At 43.0% G+C, this 20,916-nt stretch overlaps 1 protein-coding gene across 1 annotated transcript in view; it reads right to left on the minus strand.

Moving 5' to 3' along the window:
* Positions 1 to 19,877, minus strand: part of RAB1A (RAB1A, member RAS oncogene family) — a 40,622-nt gene extending 20,745 nt beyond the window's left edge. Inside the window, exon 1 of the mRNA XM_064364184.1 lies at positions 19,656 to 19,877. Coding sequence (XP_064220254.1) covers positions 19,656 to 19,678 — 23 coding nt within the window. The 5' untranslated portion in view covers positions 19,679 to 19,877. The remainder of the gene's footprint in view (positions 1 to 19,655) is intronic.
* Between the last annotated feature and the right edge of the window lie 1,039 nt (positions 19,878 to 20,916).

Consider the following 20,916-nt stretch of genomic DNA (forward strand, 5'->3'; position numbering starts at 1 on the left):
CATCTCTACTTAAAAATACAAAATAAGCTGGGCATGGTGGCACATGCCTGTAATCCCAGTTACTTGGGAGGCTGAGGCATTGGAATCACTTGAACCCAGGAGGCGGAGGTTGCAGTGAGCCGAGACTGCACCACTGCACTCCAGCCTGGGCAACAAGAGGGAAACTCCATCTCCAAAAATAATAATAATAATAATGAGTTTCTAATAATTTACAGTTCAAATTAAAGCCATTATAACTAACATGAGAAAGATTGAGAAACTGTCACAGATTGAAGGTTGCTAACATTGTATAACAACTAAATACAGTATGGTATACTGAATTAGATCCTCGAACATTAAAAGAACATTAGTGAAAAAATTAGAGAAACCAGATTAAGTCTATAGGTTAGTTAACAACGTACCAATGTTTATTTCTTAATTTGGACAAATGTACCACGTATGTAAGATGTTACTATCAGGAGAAGCTGAGTGAAGGGTATATAAGAGCTCTACCTTGATTTCACAATTTCAGTAAGTCTAAATTTAGTTCAAAATAAAAAGGGTTTTAGAAAAGGTTTTAAAAGGTTCTTATAAAGGTTAAAAAATTATGAGGAGGTCGGGCATGGCTCATGCCTGTAATCCCAGCAATTTGGGAGGCTGAGGTAGGCAGATCACCTGAGGTCAGGAGTTTGAGACCAGCCTGGCCAACATGGTGAAACCCCGTCTACTAAAAATAAAAAATTAGCCGGGGGTAGTGGTGTGCACCTGCAGTCCTAGCTACTCAGGAGGCTGAGGCAGGAGACTCACTTGTACCTGGGAAGCGGAGGTTGTAATAAGCTGAGATCATATCACTGCACTCCAGTCTGGGCAACAGAATGAGACTCCATCTCAAACAAAACAAAACAAAATAAAATATGACGAACAATCGCTTCAAAAAGCTAGCTTATACCAGGCGCAGTGGCTCACGCCTGTAATCCCACCACTTTGGGAGGCTGAGGTGAGCAGATCACCTGAAGTCGGGAGTTCAAAACTAGGCTGACCAACATGGAGAAACCCCGTCTCTACTAAAAATAGAAAATTAGCTGGCTGCAGTGGCATACGCCTGTAATCCCAGCTACTCGGGAGACTGAGGCAGGAGAATTGCTTGAACCAGGGAGGCGGAAGTTGTGGGGAGGTAGAAATTGTGGTGAGCCGAAATCCTGCCATTGTACTCCAGACTGGGCAACAAGAGCAAAACTCCGTCTCAAAAAATAAATAAATAAATAAAAAATAAAAAAAAATAAAAAAATAAATAGCTCATATTTTATTTTATTTTTTTGAGACAGTCTCAAAGATTTTTGTCTCAAATTTTTTTGAGACAGAATCCAGCCCAGGCTGGAGTGCAATGGCATGATCTCAGATCACTACAACCTCTGCCTCCCAGATACAAGCAATTCTCCTGCCTCAGCCTCCTAAGTAGCTGGGATTGCAGGCATATGCCACCATGACCAGCTAATTTTTGTATTCGGTAAAGACAGGGTTTCACCATGTTGGCCAGACTGATCTTCAACTCCTGACCTCAAGTGATCCACCCACCTTGGCCTCCCAAAGTCCTGGGATTACAGGCGTGAGCCACTGAGCCTGGCTGCTCATGGTATTTTTAAACAATATGAGAGACATTTTATGTTTTCTCAAATTAAATCTAATTGGGCTGGATTTATAAAATAAAGCTGCTTTTGAGGCACAAGTATTTCTATTATCAATAAATATTCTGTTAAACTTACCATGAGCAGATATTATATTTTAATGTAAAGAGTTCACTCTATGAGAAAACTAAAAGACCGTTAAGGTAAGAATGGCATAAAATAAGCCTGGACAGAAAGGAGTAGGCTGAGAGACATTAACAGTAGGCTTTAACGACTGGATGGTGGGCATCAAATACTGCAACAAGAGAAAAACTATTTTTGCTTTCAGTTTTTCCTACAAGTCAACTTTTGGTCTACTTTAGCAATATGGGAGGTTCCAACAAAAAAACAAAAGCAAATAAGGTACAGTAAGGATGAGTTTTATTCTACTCAATTTGCATGAAGTTAAAATGATTGATGACAGGGCCAGGCACAGTGGCTTGTGCCTGTTAATCCCAGCACTTTGGGAAGCTGAGGTTGGAGGAACGTTTGAGACCAGCCTAGGGAACATAGTGAGAAGCCCAATCTCTTTGAAAAAAAAAAAAAAAAAAAAAAAAAAAGAATACTGGGAGCGGTGGCTCACACCTGTAATCCCAGCACTTTGGGAGGCTGAGGTGGGTGGATCATGAGGTCAGGAATTTGAGACCAGCCTGACCAACATGGTGAAACCCCGTCTCTACTAAAAATACAGAAATTAGCCTGGCGTTGTGATGTGCACCTGTAATCCCAGCTACTCAGGGGGCTGAGGCAGGAGAATCGCTTGAACCCAGGAGGCGGAGGTTGCAGTGAGCCGAAACTGCGCCACTGCACTCCAGCCTAGGCGACAGAGCAAGACTTTGTCTCAAAAAGAAAGAGAAAAAAAGGAAGGAAAAAATGATCAATGACAGGATATGTGGGTTTTGCTAACATTAGAATCGTCTTTTGCTTAACAGATGGGGAAAAAATGAACTATACATTCAATTACAAATCAGTGAGAGGGCCCACCCCAAAACCCTTGTTTCAACTTTCAGTTTAGCGTTCTATTTCCATTATTTGTTTGCAAGCAAAAATGGCATCGGTACATATATGTACATTTATGATCTGAATATAATCTTGATGTTCACTGATATACACATCTATGCCATTTTTGTATGCAAGCACTAAAATTTTCTATACCTTAAAAAAAAAAAAAGCCTGGTACAGTGCCACACACCTGTAGTCCCAGCTACTTAGGAGGCTGAGGCAGGAGAGTAACTTGAGCCCAGAAGTTCGAGGTTGCAGTGAGCTAGGATCAAACCACTGCACTCACTCTAGCCTAGCTGACAGAGTGAGATCCCATCTCTAAATAAATAAAATAAAAAATATAAAAATTAAAAATCACTATTGTGAAAGCATGGAACAATATTCTTTAAATAGAAAGTTAGAAAAATAGATTTTAGGTTCAAAATTCTATTTAGGTGAAATGCTTTTCTTGCCTAAAGTATGAAGTAGCGGATGAATCGGCTTCTTTCTGAATCTAAAATGCTACTGGGAATTCTAAAACCTCCAAAATAATACTGTTATGTGAAAGGATTACAGAATTTTAAATACAATCTTTTTTGTTTTTTAAACAAAAAAGCTAGCCATGGGCATGGCTAGCTCATCTCAGCACTTTCAGAGGCTGGAGCAGGAAGATCACGTGAGACCAGGAGATCCATCTGGGCAACATAGCAAGACTCTATCTCTAAAAAAATTAAAAAATTGGCCAGGCATAGTGGCTCACGCCTGTAATCCAAGCACTTTGGAGGCCAAGGTGGGCGGATCACCTGAGGTCGGTAGTTCAAGACCAGCCTGACCAACATGGTGAAACCCTGTCTTTTTTTAAAATATAAAAAAAAAAAATAAAATAAATAAATTAAAAAATAAAATGTTTTTGCACAAACATAAGATTTGAAAGAAAATTAGTATTTCTAAATTATAGGATTATAATGGATCAATAGTTTCTTCTTTATACCTTTTTAACAGCCTGCAGTAAGGTTGTACAACTTTTATAACCAGGAAAAAAAATGTTATTTAAAAGGAGGAGAAAAGCGTTTTTATTCAATGAGTTAACACCCTTGCAAATGTGTTTGGCATATCTGTCAGTACAGCACACCTATCATAACACAAATTACTTCTATGTAGGTAGAGTAGGTCAAGGTTGTTAACAGACAGCAATGGGATGCTCCCATACAGCCACAAGTATATAAAGTTAACTTTTTGGGTTAAATGAGAATATATTTTTTTCTTCTTTCATGAAATAACATCTAGATTTCCAGACAAGGTTTACATGTCAATGAATACTAAAGCTGATGGTCATTAATCCAACTTTCAACATTCCACCCTTTGGAAACATATGCCAAGGAAGAAAAAAAGTCTAACAGGAGAGAACTATAGTATGTAATTGTATTTGTACAAATAGAAATACAAATACAAATTTATACAAACAGAAACATAAGTTTTATAATACCAGCTGTAAGTACCTAAGAAAAGGCCTATTTTAAAAAGTTCCATTGAAGCTAAATTCATTCTCTTTCATCTAGAATGGATTCATTTTCAGACAGAAATTCCTATGATTTGAATGTATCCTCCAAAGTTCACGTGTTGGACACTTAATCCCAATGCAACAGTGTACGAATGCAGAGCCTAATGAGTGGTGATTAGGTCATGAGGGCAATGGGTTCTCTCAAAAGTGGGTTAGCTATCTCCGCAGTCACTTTGTTATAAAAGTGAGTTCAAGTCCCTTCTTGCTATCTGTCTTGACATACCCACTTGCCTTTCCACCTCCCACCATATAAAATACAGCACAAAGGCCAAAACCATGCTCTTGAACTTGCCAGCTTCCAGAATCATAAACCAAATAAACTTCTACTGTTTATAAATTACCCAGTCTGTGCTATTCTGTTATAGCAGCAGAAAACAGACTAAGACAGTAATGTTATTTTATCTTCTTCTAAATATCTTACTTGAAAATAGCAAAAAACTAAGCTCACATATCAAATTTAAAACAAAATCCTGGGCCGAGCGTGGTAGCTCACACCTGTAATCCCAGCACTTTGGGAGGCCAAAGCAGGCAGATCACTTGAGGTCAGGAGTTTGAAACCAGCCTGGCCAGCATGGTGAAACTCTATCTCTACTAAAAATACAAAAAAAATTAGCCGGGCATGGTGGCAGGTGCCTGTAATCTCAGCTAATCTGGAGGATGAGGCAGGGAATCACTAGAACCCGGGAGGCAAAGGTTGCAGTGAGCCGAGATTGCACCACTGCACTCCAGTCTGGGCGACAGAGTGAGACTTCATCTCAAAAAAAAAAAAAAAAATCCTGATACACTGGCCAAATAAAGTTTAAGGAAAAATTATCAAGACTATTCAACTACATACTATTTTAATAAAATTGGGATATGAAATTAATAAAAAACTTCAACTGCAATGATCATTTTTGACATAATCTTCTTTACTCACTTTAAGTACACTCCACAGAATATAATTCAAAACTGGCATTTGCTGGAGACAAGAGGTAAGAACTTTTAGTTAGTTCATATGCATCTATACTGTGAATTTTACAGTGAGCATATATTACTTTTATAATTTTTTAAAAAAACTAAATAAACCTTCAGCTGTGGACTAAGCAGCCTGTCAGTCAAATAAATAGTCAAAATGACCAACTGCCAGGAATCTGAGAGGGCAACGGTCTTTTCCAAATTTAAAGAAATACTCCAGCAATTAAAAAACAAATACTGTTTCCATTCAGATGAAGCATCTTAAAGAAATTGTTCCCAAAATCAACCACTAAAATTACACGTTTTTCTTTGATTAAATTTAGAGACAATAGATTGGGCAGGGCGTGCTGGCTCACACCTATAATCCCAGCACTTTGGGAGGTGGAGGCGGGTAGATCACAAGGTCAGGAGTTCAAGACCAGCCTGGCCAAGATGGTGAAACCCCGTCTCTATTAAAAATACAAAACTTCCAGCCCGACCAACATAGTGAAATCCCGTCTCTACCAAAAATACAAAAAGTTAGCTGGGCATGGTGGAGGGCGCCTGTAATCTCAGATGCTTCAGAGGCTGAAGCAAGACAATCACTTGCACAAGGGAGGCAGAGGTTGCAGTGAGCCAAGATGGAGCCACTGCACTTCAGCCTGGGCAAGAGTGCGAGATTCCGTCTCAAAAAAAAAAAAAAATTAGCTAGGCGTGGTGGCGGGCACCTGTAATCCCAGATACTCGGGAGGCTGACACAAAGAACTGCTTGAACCTGGGAGGCAGAGGTTGCAGTGAGTCGAGATCGCCCCACTGCTTCAGCCTGGGCGACAGAATTAAACTCCGTCTCAAAATAAAAAAATAAAAATAAAAGACAATAGATTAATTTTCCAGGTTGCAATTTAGTTCTGTTTAGAATAGTGTTCTAAAAATTCAAAGCTGGTCAGGTGCAGCGGCTCACTCCTGTAATCCCAACACTTTGGGAGGCTGAGGTGCATGGATCACTTGAGGCCAGGAGTTCAAAACCAGCCTCGCCAACAGGCCAAAACCCCATCTCTACTAAAAATACAAAAATCAGCCAGACATGGTGGCAGGCACCTGTAGTCCCAGCTACTAAGGAGACTGAGGCAGGGAGAATTGCTTGAACCTGGGAGGCGGAGGTTGCAGTGAGCTGAGATTGTGCCACTGCACGCCGGCCTGGGCAACAGAGCAAGATAACATCTCAAAAAAAGAAAAAAAGAAAGAAAAGAAAAAAAAAGAAGGAAAGTTCAATTAGCACCCACTACCACCCAAATAGGCTTCTCATCAGGATTATAAATCATGTTTCTAAAACATCTAGCATATATTGTCTGGCACATACAGAAGCACAATAAGTGGTCATTGTTATTTTTCCTTCTTCCTACCAAAACCATGAGGTAACAATACAAATTTCAGAGGTATAGACAAAAACTCTGAAGCTATTTATCCAAAGCTTCTGTTCAATTGGTGACAAACAATCACAGGAGTTGACATATATAATCTAAAGTGAAAGTTTAAAAATTGCCAACTAATAGTTATAAGTACTATGATTATACAAGTCACAATTCCCAAAGCCTAGAAGGCATAAAACAGTAACATGTTTTGCAGCAAATGTGCCTTCTACAGCAAAAGGCAGCTCTCCGCTTCATTTGCTTTTCATAGAAACATATCCATAACTTTTTTTTTTTTTTGAGACGGAGTTTCGCTCTTGTTACCCAGGCTGGAGTGCAATGGCGCGATCTCGGCTCACCGCAACCTCCGTCTCCTGGGTTCAAGCAATTCTCCTGCCTCAGCCTCCCAAGTAGCTGGGACTACAGGCGTGCGCCACCATGTCCAGCTAATTTTTGTATTTTTAGTAGAGACAGGGTTTCACCATGTTGACCAGGATGGTCTCAATCTCCTGACCTCGTGATCCACCCGCTTCGGCCTCCCAAAGTGCTGGGATTATAGGCATGAGCCATATCCATGACTTCTAAGGCTCCAAGTTTAAATATATAACAAAACAAAAAAAACGAGAATGGATACAATTACTTTCAACCGAAGATATAAAGGTAAAGTTAAGCCCATTTATAAATAACACACCTCACAAACCCTTCTTAACTGCCCCCCAGACCCGCCCACCACCACCACCACCACCACCAGCATCACCAAGATAAGGTCTTGCTCTGTCACCCAGGCTGAAGTATAATGATACAATCACAGCTCATGGCAGCCTCCAACTCCCAGACTCAAACAAACCTCAGGGCCAGACATGGTGGCTCACGCCTGTAATCCAAGCACTTTGGAGGCCACGGTGGGCGGATCACCTGAGGTCAGGAGTTCAAGACCAGTCTGACCAACATGGTGAAACCCCGTCTCTTTAAAATAAATAAATAAAAAAAAACAAACCTCTTGCCTCAGCCTTTCAAGTGGCTGGGAGCACAAGCACACCAACCACACCTGGCTATTTTTTATTTTTAGTTTTTGTAGAGACGAGGTCTTCATATGCTGCCCAGGTCTCAAACTCCTGGCCTCAAGCAATCCTCCCACCTCAGACTCTCGAGTGGCTGAAACTATGGGTACACAACACCATGCCTAGCTTATTTTTAAATTTTTTGTAGAGAGGGGATCTGTCAGGCCTCTAATCATGAATTCTTAAAGTAACTGACCACAAAATGTTAGTGTCTAATTACTTGACTAAAATATTTCTTTTTTTCTTTTCTTTTCTTTTTTTTTTTTTTTGAGATAGGGTCTTACTCTGTCACTTAGGCTGGAGTGCAGTGGCCCAATTTCGGCTCACTACAACCTACAACCTCCACCTCCCAGGCTCAAGTGATCCTCCCACTTTAGCCTCCTAAGTAGCTGGGATCACAGGCACGTGCCACTGTTTTTTTTTGGGGGGGGGGTAGAGACGGGATCTCACCATGTTGCCCAGGCTGGTATTGAACTCCTGAGCTCAAGCGATCCACCCACCTCAGCCTCTGAAAGTGCTGGGATTACAGGGGTAAGCCACCACAACCAGCCTAAAATGTTAAATTTGTAGAAACAGCCTATTTGTACTGTGATATCCAAAGCCTTTGAGTTAAAATTCCAACTCAGCTGCTTACTTTGAATGCCCTGGGCAAGCCATTTAACTCTTCTTTGCCTCTGTTTCCTTGTTTGTAAAACTAGGACATTTTCTTCACAGGATTATTGTGTCGTTAAAGGAAATAATGTACACATACAAACTTTCTGGCCTGTGGGAACTCAGTGCTGATTGCTGACCCCACTCAGACAAGCATCAAGGGTTCTGGAGTCCTTCTGGGAGCTCTGTTCCTCTCCAGTTGAATCTACATAACTAATACTTTCTGTTAACAGAAATCATAGGCACCTTTCCCAAATCTTTAGCCATCCTATTCCTTAAACATATCACAATATTTAAGTTGTATTAACTGTTATATTGATTATGCTTGTTTAAACATGAGTCATTTTCTTAACTAATTTGTAAGCCCCTGAAACAAAGTCCATGTTTTGTAATGTAAAATAAACAACAAAAATTTTAAAAAACAGGAAAAAAAAAAAACTCTTTAGTATACTCTGATCATACAGAAAGGGCTATTTTCCTTTTTTTTTTTTTGTTTTTTTTTGATGCAGAGTTTTACTCTGTTGCCCAGGCTGGAGTGCAGTCGCACAATCTCGGCTCACTGCAACCTCCGCAATCTGGGTTCAAACAATTCTGCCTCTGCCTCCTGAGTAACTGGAATTACAGGCATTTGCCACCACACCCAGCTAATTTTGTATTTTTAGTAGACACGGGGTTTTGCCATGTTGGCCAGGCTGGTCTCAAACACCTGACCTCAGGTCATCCACCTGCCTCAGCCACCCAAAGTGCTGAGATTACAGGTGTGAGCCACCAAATCTGGTCAAAAGGGCTATTTTCTTTACCAAGCTTTCCTCCAAGGTAAAATTCTCCATGTGTGTACGTGTACGTGTGTGTGTGTGTGTACACACACACACACAACCACAAGAAGATTTGCGTTGTTTCTTAATAAAAAGCTTTTAAGGTAAAAAAAAGGCCAGGTACAGTGGCTCATGCCTGTAATCCCAGCACGTTGGGAGGTTGAGGAGGGAGGATCGCTTGGGCTCAGGAGTTCAAAACCCGCCTGAGCAACATACAAAATCCAGTCTCTACAAAAAAAAAAACAAAGAAAAAAAATTACAAAAACTACCAGGCATGCATGTGCGCCTGTAGCCCTGATTACTCCAGAGGCTGAGGTGGGAGGATCACCAGAGCCCAGGAGGTCGAGGCTGCAGTGAGCCATGATCCCACCACTACACTCCAGCCTAGGTGACAGGGTAAGACTCCGTCTCAAAAACAAAAGTCCCCTGGGTGCAGTGGCTCACGCCTGTAATCCCACCACTTTGGGCGGCTGAGGCGGGCAGATCACGAGATCAGGAATTTGAGACTAGCCTGACCAACATGGTGAAACCCTGTCTCTACTAAAAATACAAAAATTAGCCAGGCGTTGTGGCCTGTGCCTATAATCCCAGCTACTCCGGAGGCTGAGGCAGGAGAATCACTTGAACCCAGGAGGCGGAGGTTGCAGTGAGCCAAGATCAAGCCACTGCACTCCAGCCTGGGCAACAGAGCAAGACTCGATCTCAAAATAAATAAATTAATTAAATTAAAAATAAAAAGTTCTTGAGGCCTAGCGTGGTGGCTCACGCCTGTAATCCCAGCACTCTGGGAGGCCAAGGCAGGCAGATCACCTGAGGTCAGGAGTTCAAGACCAGACTGATCAACATGGTGAAACCCTGTCCCTGTCTCTACTAAAAATACACAAAAGTAGCCAGGCATGGTGGTGGGCGCCTGTAATCCCAGCTATTCAGGAAGCTGAGGCAGAAGAACTACTTGAACTTGGGAGGCAGAGGTTGCAATGGGCAGCAACCGCTCCACTGCACTCCAGCCTGAGTGACAGAACTAGACTCTCTCTCAAAAACAAAAACAAAAACAAACCTATCAGAATAAATCAAATCATATATAAGCTAGCACTCAGAACCTGACCAGATACAAAGTGTAATTCACTGCTTAAATTAAATTAGAACACTTTTGTTAGTATAGAATAAGCTCAGCCTGGCACAGTGGCTCACGACTGTAATCCCAGCACTCTGGGAAGCTAAGGCAAGAGGACTGCTTGAGCCAAGGAGTCAGAGACAAGCCTGGGTAACATGGGGAGATCCTGTGTCTGCAAAAGAAAAAAAAAATTAATACAAATAGGCTGTTTCAAAGGTAGTGAGTTATCTCAACTGATTGTTCACAGTCAGTTACAGGTTGAACTCCTTGTTCTACTCTTTCCCGCCTTCTCACTACTGCACTGGACTAGTCTAAAAAATAAAAATAAAGATAGTAGGTTAGTTCAGCTCAAAAGAGCCTGGTGAAATGCCTAATTTGGAGTTCAGATTTCACTAACTTTAGTTACTAACTTTAGTTAAGTAATGAATCTAACTGCTCTTCATCAGGATAGATGTAAACCATCAATCTACACAAAAGCACTACATAATTATCCACATATTTCACCAAATTGTTTCAAATGGGCTTTTACCAATTTAGCAGCAGCTGGGAGCGGTGGCTCCCACCTGTAACCCTAGCACTTTAGGAGGCCCGGGCGAATCACCTGAGGTCAGGAGTTCAAGACCAGCCTGCCCAACAAGGTGAAACCCTTCTCTACCAAAAATACAAAAATTAGCCAGTGTGGTGGCACATGCCTGTAATCCCAACTACTTGGGAGGCTCAGGCCAGAGAATCGCTTCAACTGGAGAAGCAGAGGTTGCAGTAAGCTGAGATCGTGCACTCCAGCCTGGGCGACAGAATGGGACTCCATCTCAAAAAAAAAAAAGGGAGGGCTAAATGTAACTGTCCTAGTTACTAGAAAATGTCTATAAGCAGAGGAAAAAGGACAAAGAATAATTCCACTTAAGTACTATTGTTATACAAAGGAAATACATTCAGAGAAATTAAATCCATCACTGTTCTTGGAAAACATGAATTACATAATTCACTGAGTTTCACTGTTGAAGATCACTAGTTTGAGGTGCAGGACTGTATAAAATGTCCTATGTAAAGACCATAGATGGTGCTGAAAAGCTAAGGACAAAAAAAAAAAAAAAGACCACGGATGGCTGAATGTGGTGGCTCACACCTGTAATCCCAACACTTTGAGAGGCTCAGGTGGGAGGATCACTTGAGCCCAGGAGTTCGAGACCAGCATAGCAACATAGCAACATCTCATCTCTTAAAAAAATTTTTTTAAAAAGGCTGGGCACGATGGCTCACACCTGTAATCCCAGCACTTTGGGAGGCCAAGGTAGGTGGATTACCTGAGGTCAGGAGTTCGAGACCAGTCTGGCCAACATGGCGAAACCTCATCTCTACTAAAAACAAAAATTAGCCGGGCATGGTGGCAAGCACCTATAATCCCAGCTAGCTGGGGGGCTGAGGCAGGAGAACTGCTTGAACCCAAGAGGCAGAGATTGCAGTGAGCCAAGAGTACACCTCTGCACTCCAGTCTGGGCAACAAGAGCGAAACTCTGTCTCAAAAAAAAAAAAAAAATTAGCCAGATATGGTCCCAGCTATTCAGGAGGCTGAGGCTGGAGGATCACTAGAGCCCAGGAGGTTGAGACTACAATGAGCCATGACTGTGCCACTGCACTCCAGCTCAGGTGACAGAGCTAGACCCTGTCTCAAAAAAAAAAAAAAAAGACCATAGCCACGTGCTGGCACCAAGAGTGAACGCTAGTTAAACAGTACTTAGTATTATTAAAAAGTGATGTTTCCGAAGAATGGTACCTCTTGTGAATAAAGTCATGCATATGTAACACTACTTTTCCTAATCAGGAAATCTATAAGCATAGAACACAGTAAACTTAACTGGAACTTATCACAACCTTGGATTTAATAAAGCAGTGTAGGGTTTTCTGGCCAACTGGGCCAACCTGTCACAGAAGTACCAAGGAAAACTAGTTCCTACTTTTTCTGTACCCTATTTCTCACATGTTTCAGTCAGCCAACAAACTAACACTTAGTTCTCTGGCTCCTCAGAACCATTTTTCCCCCTGAATCTCATTCTACCATTACCTATTTATAATCTGCAACACTCCCAGGGTGGTTCCAAAGGCCAAGACCTAAATTTTCTTCCCTAAATTACATTCCAGGTATCAAAGCAGTAATCAAAGCCCCACCTTCTTTAGGAAAACAAAGTGATAGTCTAATTGCTCCCCTCTCCCTCTAAAAGGGGGAGGAAGGGAAGTCTGGGCATCTTGCCTAATTCTCAAAGGAAAACTCCAAAATATAGTTCCAACAAAGTGGTAAAAAGCTGATAAGCAGCCAAATGCAGTGGCTCACGCCTGTAAGCCTAGCACTTTGGGAGACCAAGGCAGGTGGATCACCTGAGGTCAGGAGTTGGAGACCAGCCTGGCCAACATGGTGAAACCCCGTTTCTACTACTACAAAAATTAGCCAGCCGTGGTGGTGGGCGCCTGTAGCTCCTACTACTCAGGAGGCTGAAGCAGGAGAAATGCCTGAACCCGGGAGGCAGGGGCTGCAGTGAGCCAAGATCGCGCCACTGCACTCTAGCCTGGGTGACAGCGAGACTCCATCTCAAAAAAAAAAAAACAAAAAACTGGTAAGCTACACATTTAAAATACCTCATGCACTGGCACACTACACCCATTTTCTGTTTTTCTTCATCATAAGATAACTCAGCCAAGCGTAGGGCTCCATGCCTATAATCCCAGCACTTTGGGAAAGTGAGGCAGGCGGATCCCTTGAGACCAGGAATTCGAGACCAGCCTGGGGCAACATACTGAAATCCCATTCTTAGGAAGAAAACCAAAAAAAAATTAGCCAGGTGTGGTGGCATGCACCTATAGTCTCAACTACTCAGGAGGCTGAGGTGGGAGGATCACTGGAACCCAGCTAGGAGTTGGAGGTTGTAGTAAGCTCTGATTACATCACTGTACTACAGCCTGGGTGACAGAGTAAGACCCTGTATTTCAAAAAACAGACACTCAAAAGTGATTGGCAAATGTTTTGAATCTCAAAACCTTAAACAGCATTTTATTTTACCCTAAACATGTTTATATATTAAGAAAGTATATACCTTTCATACATACACACAAAAAAACTATTCTTTACTATCCAAAATAAAACTTAACTATTACAACTACAAATAGTGAAACTATCACAGGTATAGTCAAAACTACCCAGGAAAGAAAAAACATACACATATCCAACACACAACTAACAGATTGCTATGGAATGTGAATATAGAAGGATGTTATTACCACATAGGTAAATTATTAAGACTGCTTCGAGAATTAAAAAGACCAAGATATCTGAGAAATAAAATTACTCAGAAAGCAAAATTCTCTTTAAAAGCCAAGTAGAGGCCAGAGCAGTGGTTCACACCTGTAATCCCAGCACTTTGGGAGGTCAAGACAGGCAGATCACTTGAGGTCAGGAGTTGGGAGACTAGCCTATCCAACATGGTGAAACCCCATCTCTACTAAAAATACAAAAATTAGCTGGGCGTGGTGGTGTGCACCTGTAGTCCCAGCTACTCCGGAGGCTGAAGCAGGAGAATCACTTGAAACTGGAAGGCGGAGGTTGCAGTGAGGCAAGATCACTCCATTGCACTCCAGCATGGCTGACAGAGCAAGACTCCGTCTCAAACAAACAAACAAAAAAGCCAAGTAGAGAACTAGCAAGGGAATATTTGATTTTGAAGCACTTTCATCTTTAAGACAACATTTAAAAATAAAATCTAAAAGATTTGATGGTTAAAAAAAAAAATCCAACTTCCTTCATTTCAACTTAATTTGATGAAAGAGGGAAATTTTTATCTTTTTTTGAGACCGAGTCTCACTGTCGCCCAGGTTGGAGTACACTGGTGTACAACTCCTGACCTCAAGTGATTCGCCCACCTTAGCCTCCCAAAGGGCTGGGATTACAGGTGTGAGCCACCTCGCCCAGCCGAAACAGGGAAATTTTTCGACACAAAATTTCAGTCTGGGCATGGTAGCCCACCCAGTGCTTTGGAAGAATCGCTTGAGGCCATGAGTTTGAGACTAGCCTGGACAACACAGGAGGCCCAGTGGCTACAAAAAATTTTTAACATGAAATTTCAGTTATCTTTTTTTTTTTTTTGAATGGGAGTCTCACTCTGTCGCCCAGGCTGGAGTGCAGTGGCGCAATCTCAACTCACTGCAACCACCGCCTCCAGGGTTCAAGGGATTCTCCCGCCTCAGCTTCCCAAGTAGGTGAGACAACACGCAGGTGCTACCACACCCAGCTACTTTTTATATGTTTAGTAGAGATGGGGTTTTGCCATGTTGGCCAGGCTGGTCTCAAACTCCTGACTTCAGGTGATCCACCTGCCTGGGCCTCCCAAAGTGCTGGGATTACAGGCATGAGTCACTGAGCTGGGCCTCTGTTCTTATCTTTAAATGATCCTACAAGATCATCATCTCATTCACTTAAAATTCTCAATATATATTTTGTAAAGGTTCTATACAACTACTGAAAAACTTCAATTACTGGAAGAATTACCAGATGTTGATATTCTATGGACATTAAAAAATCATATTCTAGACAAGAATACTAGTTATCTTTCTTCTTTAAACTTTTTTGAGTTTTTCAAACCACCACCACCAAAAGTCACAAAGACAACCTGCTTTCACTTTCAAATACTTAAGTTTTTTAAAAAAAATTATTCGAAACAGGGTGGACACGGTGGCTTACGCCTATAATCCCAGCACTTTGGTTGGCCAAGGCAGACAGATCACCTGAGGTCAGGAGTTTGAATCTAGCCTGACCAACATGGAGAAACCCTGTCTAAACACGGAGAAACCCCTGGCCAACATGGAGAAACTATTAAAAATACAAAAATTAGTGGGGTGTGGTGGTGGGTGTCTTTAATCCCAGCTACTTGGGAGGCTGAGGCAGAAGAATCACTTGAACCCGGGAGGCGGAGGTTGCAGTGAACCGAGATCATGCCATTGCACTCTAGCCTGGGCAACAAGTGAAACTCCAACTCAAAAAAAAAAAAAAAATTATTTGAAATACAATGCAGGCAAAAAAAAAAAAAAAAAGTCAAATGCTCCTTGATACTACCATGAAAAGAAAGCAAAGTCTACAGCACTGATAAAATTTTCAGAGATTCCGGAGCCATCATAGACTTAAGGGGGTCGGGGCTGAAAACAAGGTAATTTTTCTGCATTAAAGAATTATGGTTGATCCAAGTAGACTACTATATTTCTTCCTACTCTAGTTAGCTAGTATACTGAAGAAAGGTACACATGCTTTATTATTAACACATTCCTTAAAGATGAAGCAATCAAAATGACTTTCTCAACACTAAAAAAATCCACTAGAAGCCAACAGTTTATGAAAAATGTTTCTAGTATGAAAATAATGTTAAGTATTTCTTTCTTTTCTTTTTTTTTTTTTTTTTTGAGATGGTGTCTCACTCTGTCTCCCAAGCTGAAGGGCAGTGCCACGATCTCGGCTCACTGCAGCCTCCGCCTCCCAGGTTCAAGCGATTCTTCTGCCTCAGCCTCCCAAGTTGCTGGGATTACAGGCGCGCACTACCAGTCTGGGTATTTTTAGTAGAGGCAGTGTCTCACCATGTTGGCCAGGCTGGTCCCAAACTCCTGACCTCAAATGATCCACCCACCTCAGCCTCCCAAAGTGCTGGGATTACAGGCATGAGGCACCATGCCCAGCCATGTTAAGTATTTCTTAACCAGTGTGCCGAAATAATCACTGGCTGCTTCAATACCTAGCTCAAAAAAATTCCAAATTTTTCTTCAGATCCAAAAAAAAAAAAGCTTTGACCCTTTCCACCTACTTTTTTCACTGTTCAGATTACATTTTTAATTGCTTTTTTTTTTTTGAGATGGAGTCTCCTTCTGTGGCCCAGGCTGGAGTGCAATGGCGTGATCTCAGCTCACTGCAACCTCCACCTCCCAGGTTCAAGAGATTCTCCTTCCTCAGCCTCTAGAGTAGCTGGGATTATAGGCGCTAGCCACCACGCCTGGATAATTTTTTGTATTTTTAGTAGAGCTGGGGTTTCACCATGGTGGCCAGGCTGGTCTCGAACTCCTGACCTCAGGTGATTCACCTGCCTCAGCCTGGCCAACATGGCAAAACGCCATCTCTACTAAAAATACAAAAATCAGCCGGGTGTGGTGGCGCATGCCTGTAATCCCAGCTACTTAGAAGACTAAGGCAGCAGAATTGCTAGAACCCAGGATGTGGAGGATGCAGTGAGAAGAGATCGTGCCATTGCACTCCAGCCTAGGGGACTGAGTGAGACTCCATCTCACAAAAGAAAAAAAAAAAAAAAAAGGCCCAGCACAGTGGCTCACATCTGTAATCTCAGCACTTTGGGAGGCCTTCAAGGCAAGCGGAGCACCCGAGGTTAGGAGCTGAAGACCAGCCTGGCTCATATGGTGAAACCCCATCTCTACTAAACCAATACAAAAAATTATCCAGGCATGGTGGCTGGGACCTGTAATCCCAGTTACTCAGGAGGCTGAGGCAGGAGAATCTCTTGAACCTGGAGGCGGACATTGCAGTAAGAGTGAGCCAAGATCACGCCATTGCTCTCCAGCCTGGGCGGCAGAGCAAGACTACGTCTCAAAAAAAAAAAAAAAAAAAAAGGGAATACAGCTATCAACTCTTATGTAAACCAATATAAATCTAAAAATTCTGTTGCTTGAGAACTTTTTTGTCAAGAATCCATTTTCACTACCAAATTCAGCAGCACCCATAACATAGATTATAAATTTCTAAAAGAAACAATATAAATTAGTAATGATAAACCAAAGTAAGTTAAGGAACATCTGGAGTACACTTGTAAACATTAGCTAATACACCATTGTTAGTACTAAGATAACATACTGGAAGCAGGAAAAGTATCCACCCATTAAAGTTGTAATTGAAGAGAAAGCATAAGACTTTGGAGTTTGGAACAAGATGTTTAAAACAAATGAATTTGTATTTGGGTGATAAAACACTAAAGAACTTTTCTTTCTTTCCTTTATTTTCCAAATTTTCTCTAATTACTTTTACAAAGATAACAAGCTTCATTAAAAACAAAAAGAAACTACTAAAGTCAGATTGCTAAAAATCTGATTGCTGGCTGCCTTGTAACCTTCTCTAATAAAATATCCCTCACTTCCTCTTAACCCTAATTTTCACTAACACTTTAGCAAAAGTTTTCCCAAATTCCTGTTTTACTTTACTAGACAGTCTAGATAGACTACAAACATAGTAGGCCAGATATTCATGTATTTGATGCCAGAAAAAATATAAAAACTATTTCTGGATTTGATCCCATTGAGGTCATTAATCTAGTCTTCAAAAGAAAAGGATGATGTGACACCACATTTACTCAAGAATTACTTTCCTTGTCATCTATGAGCCATTCCTGCTTCTCCCCCTTGAAAATTCCTCCTCACTCCCTCTGTTCCTCCAAATCTAATTGCTGATAATTTCCTTTCAGGTCTCTTTTCTACAAAGTCTTCCAAAACCCAGATAGCTCCCCCTGAAATCTTGTTGCTCTCATCAACGACACACATCTGGAATTTGCTGTATTTACTGGTATTTGACATGTATAAAATCTGTATCTATATTCCTAAACTCCTTAAGCATAAAGATTGTATTCCTAAATCTTAGCACTAATCGAATACCTTTCGTGAAAATTATGCATACTACCTGAAGAATGCTCATACAGTTTTCCAAATTCTTTTATATACATTTGAATTTCACCACTACCCTGAAAGGAATAATGATTCCAATTATCCTATTTAACAAAAGGGGAAATAAATTCAGAGGCTAACTTGTCAAAGTTCTCAACTAATCTTGAATATCTATTTACAGTACTAAACATATATATAGCAAATTCAGAAAAAGCCCTTAATAGTACAGGTTTATAAACTTTGATAGAGCGGTAAATCCATGTTCTTTACTGTTACCAAGAAAACCACTAAATTAAGAACCTCAAGTTCAACTCTGTTCACCTGTGCAAAACCAACTTTGTCCTTGGAGCCCTTGAAAAAAAAATTTTTTTAACTGTCAACAAAGCAAATATGTCACTACAAGTACACTACTGTCAACTTCTAAAGCATAAAATTCTAATAAAATACTATGGTTTCAGTTTAGTGCAAAAGATTTCAGCATCAAGCCACGGTGTTACAAAACTTGAAGAATGCATTTTGCAAGAGCCATGTGACACACATATGACAGTCAGCTAAACTGGTGGGGTGGACTTTTTAGGGGAAAATGTTTAGCAGTAATTGATCAAAGCAGCAAATAAACTCAACTTTTACAACAAATACTCATTTCCCCCATCCCTCAAAGGCTTTTGACACTGAAAAGGAATACCAATTCTATCTCTTCCCATTACTCATTACTTTACATATATGTAAACTGTAGAGGAAATGTTTAAAGGGCCATTGAGGAGAGCCAACAATGTCTACCCAAGGGAAGTGAACACCAGTTCCCAGGAAAGGTGCCAGGTGTGTCACATCTGCTGTGGTGACTTCTTGAGTAAGCAAGAAAAAGAAATGCATTAACTTTTCATGACACGTCATGGAACCTCATTGCCTATCGTTCCCTATCTGCAAGCATTCAAGCAGGTAATCCAAAACCTACATACAGATCTATCATAGGTCCCATTCGTTTCTCTTTTAACTTGACAGCAGGGTTCCTTTAATCTGGTAGTATCAGAAAAACATTCCTTGGCTTTAGTTGTGTGTGTGCTTTTTTTCCTTGACCTACAGAAGACAAAATGACTTAGGTGTCCTCTAAAAAAAAAAAAAAATTTCTCACAAGTGCCCAGGTTTTTAGGAGGGCAATGGAACCGCCGAGTTCTTAAAGAACTCTTTCAAGACACAACTCAAAAAGAGAACTTAAAAATGTTTAATCGCTTCTCACCATCTATTCATTCCCCTCAATCCCACGCAGTCCCGAAAAGCATCCATATTACCTGAAACCTGGCGGAGAGGATGGAAGGAGAGGGAGCCAAGAAGCTCAGGATTTGCAAGTAAAGCTGGTTTCCACCCCGAGGATCCTGACAGTTCCGCAGAGTGCGGGCGCAGGGTCTGCCAGTGCCCTCTAGGAGAGCTCTCCCACGCCATCCCCTCCCCTCAGAAACAAGTCCTCCTTCAAAAGTCACTGCCTCCGAAAAAAGCTACTCCTTCACACCGCCTCAGGCCCCTCGGCACAGTTCCTCAGCACCCGCCCCACACTCAGGCCCTCCAACCTGACCTGGTCCAGGCCCGAGCGTCTCACCCCTCCGGCCCGACCCCTCCCCCGCCCGGCCGCCCCTCCGCGTCAGACAATGGGGTCCGGCTCTCGGCCGCCAGCCTCTCCTGACCCGTCACCCTTGCCTCACCCCAGCTGAGGCTCCGACTTCCGCCCCAACCCTCCTCGCCCCCTTTAAGATCCCTCAAGCTGGCCCACGGACCCAGCCGACCGGTGCTGTCCTGAACTCACTATTCAGGATTCATGCTGGACATGTCACTGCAGCTGCCGCCGCCGCCACCGCCGCCCTTGCTGCCGCAGCCGCCGCCCTGACTCTCCGCGCCACGGGTAATCGAAGGAAAGGAATGAGATAGGCTGTTCCGGGAGAGCAAACGTCTTCCCCCACTCTGTCCCCTAGAACACAATCAGCAGCCGCCGCCACTCAGCTATCGCTTCCACCCAAAATGGCTGCCGGCGAACCAGGAAATAGGGAAGCCTTAGACCGAAGAGCCTTTACACAGCCGGAGGGCGGCCGCACCGCCTGGCATGCCGGGAATGGGAGTCGCGAGCGCGGCTACGCGAGCTGAAAACAGACGGTGCGCAGCGGAGTCCAGGACTCACTTTCCCGCCAAGACCCGCGCGTTTGGAGCATGCGTACTTGAAGGGTTGTCGCCTGTCCCATTCCCCACTCCCTCACCTCTCCACCCTCCGCCCCTCCTTGCTCCCCTCCCCTCTGACTCGCTGGCTAGAACTTCGCTCGGACTCCCCCTGGCGGATTGGCTAAGGCCGAGCGACCCTGATGATGTCAGCAGTGAGACGTGGCAGCCGGGCGAGTAAGCGCCCCACGCGGGAGGGGGCGGAGGGGGGCGGAGGGCGGTGCCGGCGGCCGACTGAGGCTGGGGGTCGGGGAAGGCGGGGGACCGGAGGGAATGGTGGGACAGGAGGGAGTGGTCAAACTAGAGAGACTGCCGGGGTGCAGGGACGGGGCGGGGCGGGGCGAGGCGGGGGAAGGGGGGTGGCCGAGGGACGTGCGTGTCTTGCCTCCCGTTCGGCTTTTGCTGACCTGACCAGCTTGAGGCTTGCGCCACCCGGCTGGCTAGTCGGAGGACGTCCGCTCTAAGGACCGAAGGGAAGTCAAGGGGCTCCCTGGACAGCCCGGAGCGGTTCTTTCACCCGGCCACACCTTGGTTCGTTCATCGTCCATTGTTGGCCCCGCACACTACCATTTTCTTTGATTTCTTCCCATTCTTACTGCCGCCCCTGTCTTAACTCGTCAGCCTGGATATTGCAGTAGTCTCCTAATGGGCTCTGCCTCTCTCTTCTCCGCCCCAGCCCATTTACGCACACAATCGGGAGTATCTTTCTGAGACAGCACCTCTACCGTGACCCCACAACCTTCAATGGCTCCACATTCCATGGATGGGAGGGACACAGCCCAGAGCCAGCCTAAAATCCAAGTCCTCCCTTCGTGCCAGCCTTCAAGTTAAGTTGTAATGTCTTATTTTCAGTTGTT

This window comes from Aotus nancymaae, unplaced genomic scaffold (assembly GCF_030222135.1).
Source record: "Aotus nancymaae isolate 86718 unplaced genomic scaffold, 86718_ANA_hifiasm-v0.15.2.pri h1tg000057l, whole genome shotgun sequence".
Taxonomy (NCBI): Eukaryota; Metazoa; Chordata; class Mammalia; order Primates; family Aotidae; genus Aotus; species Aotus nancymaae.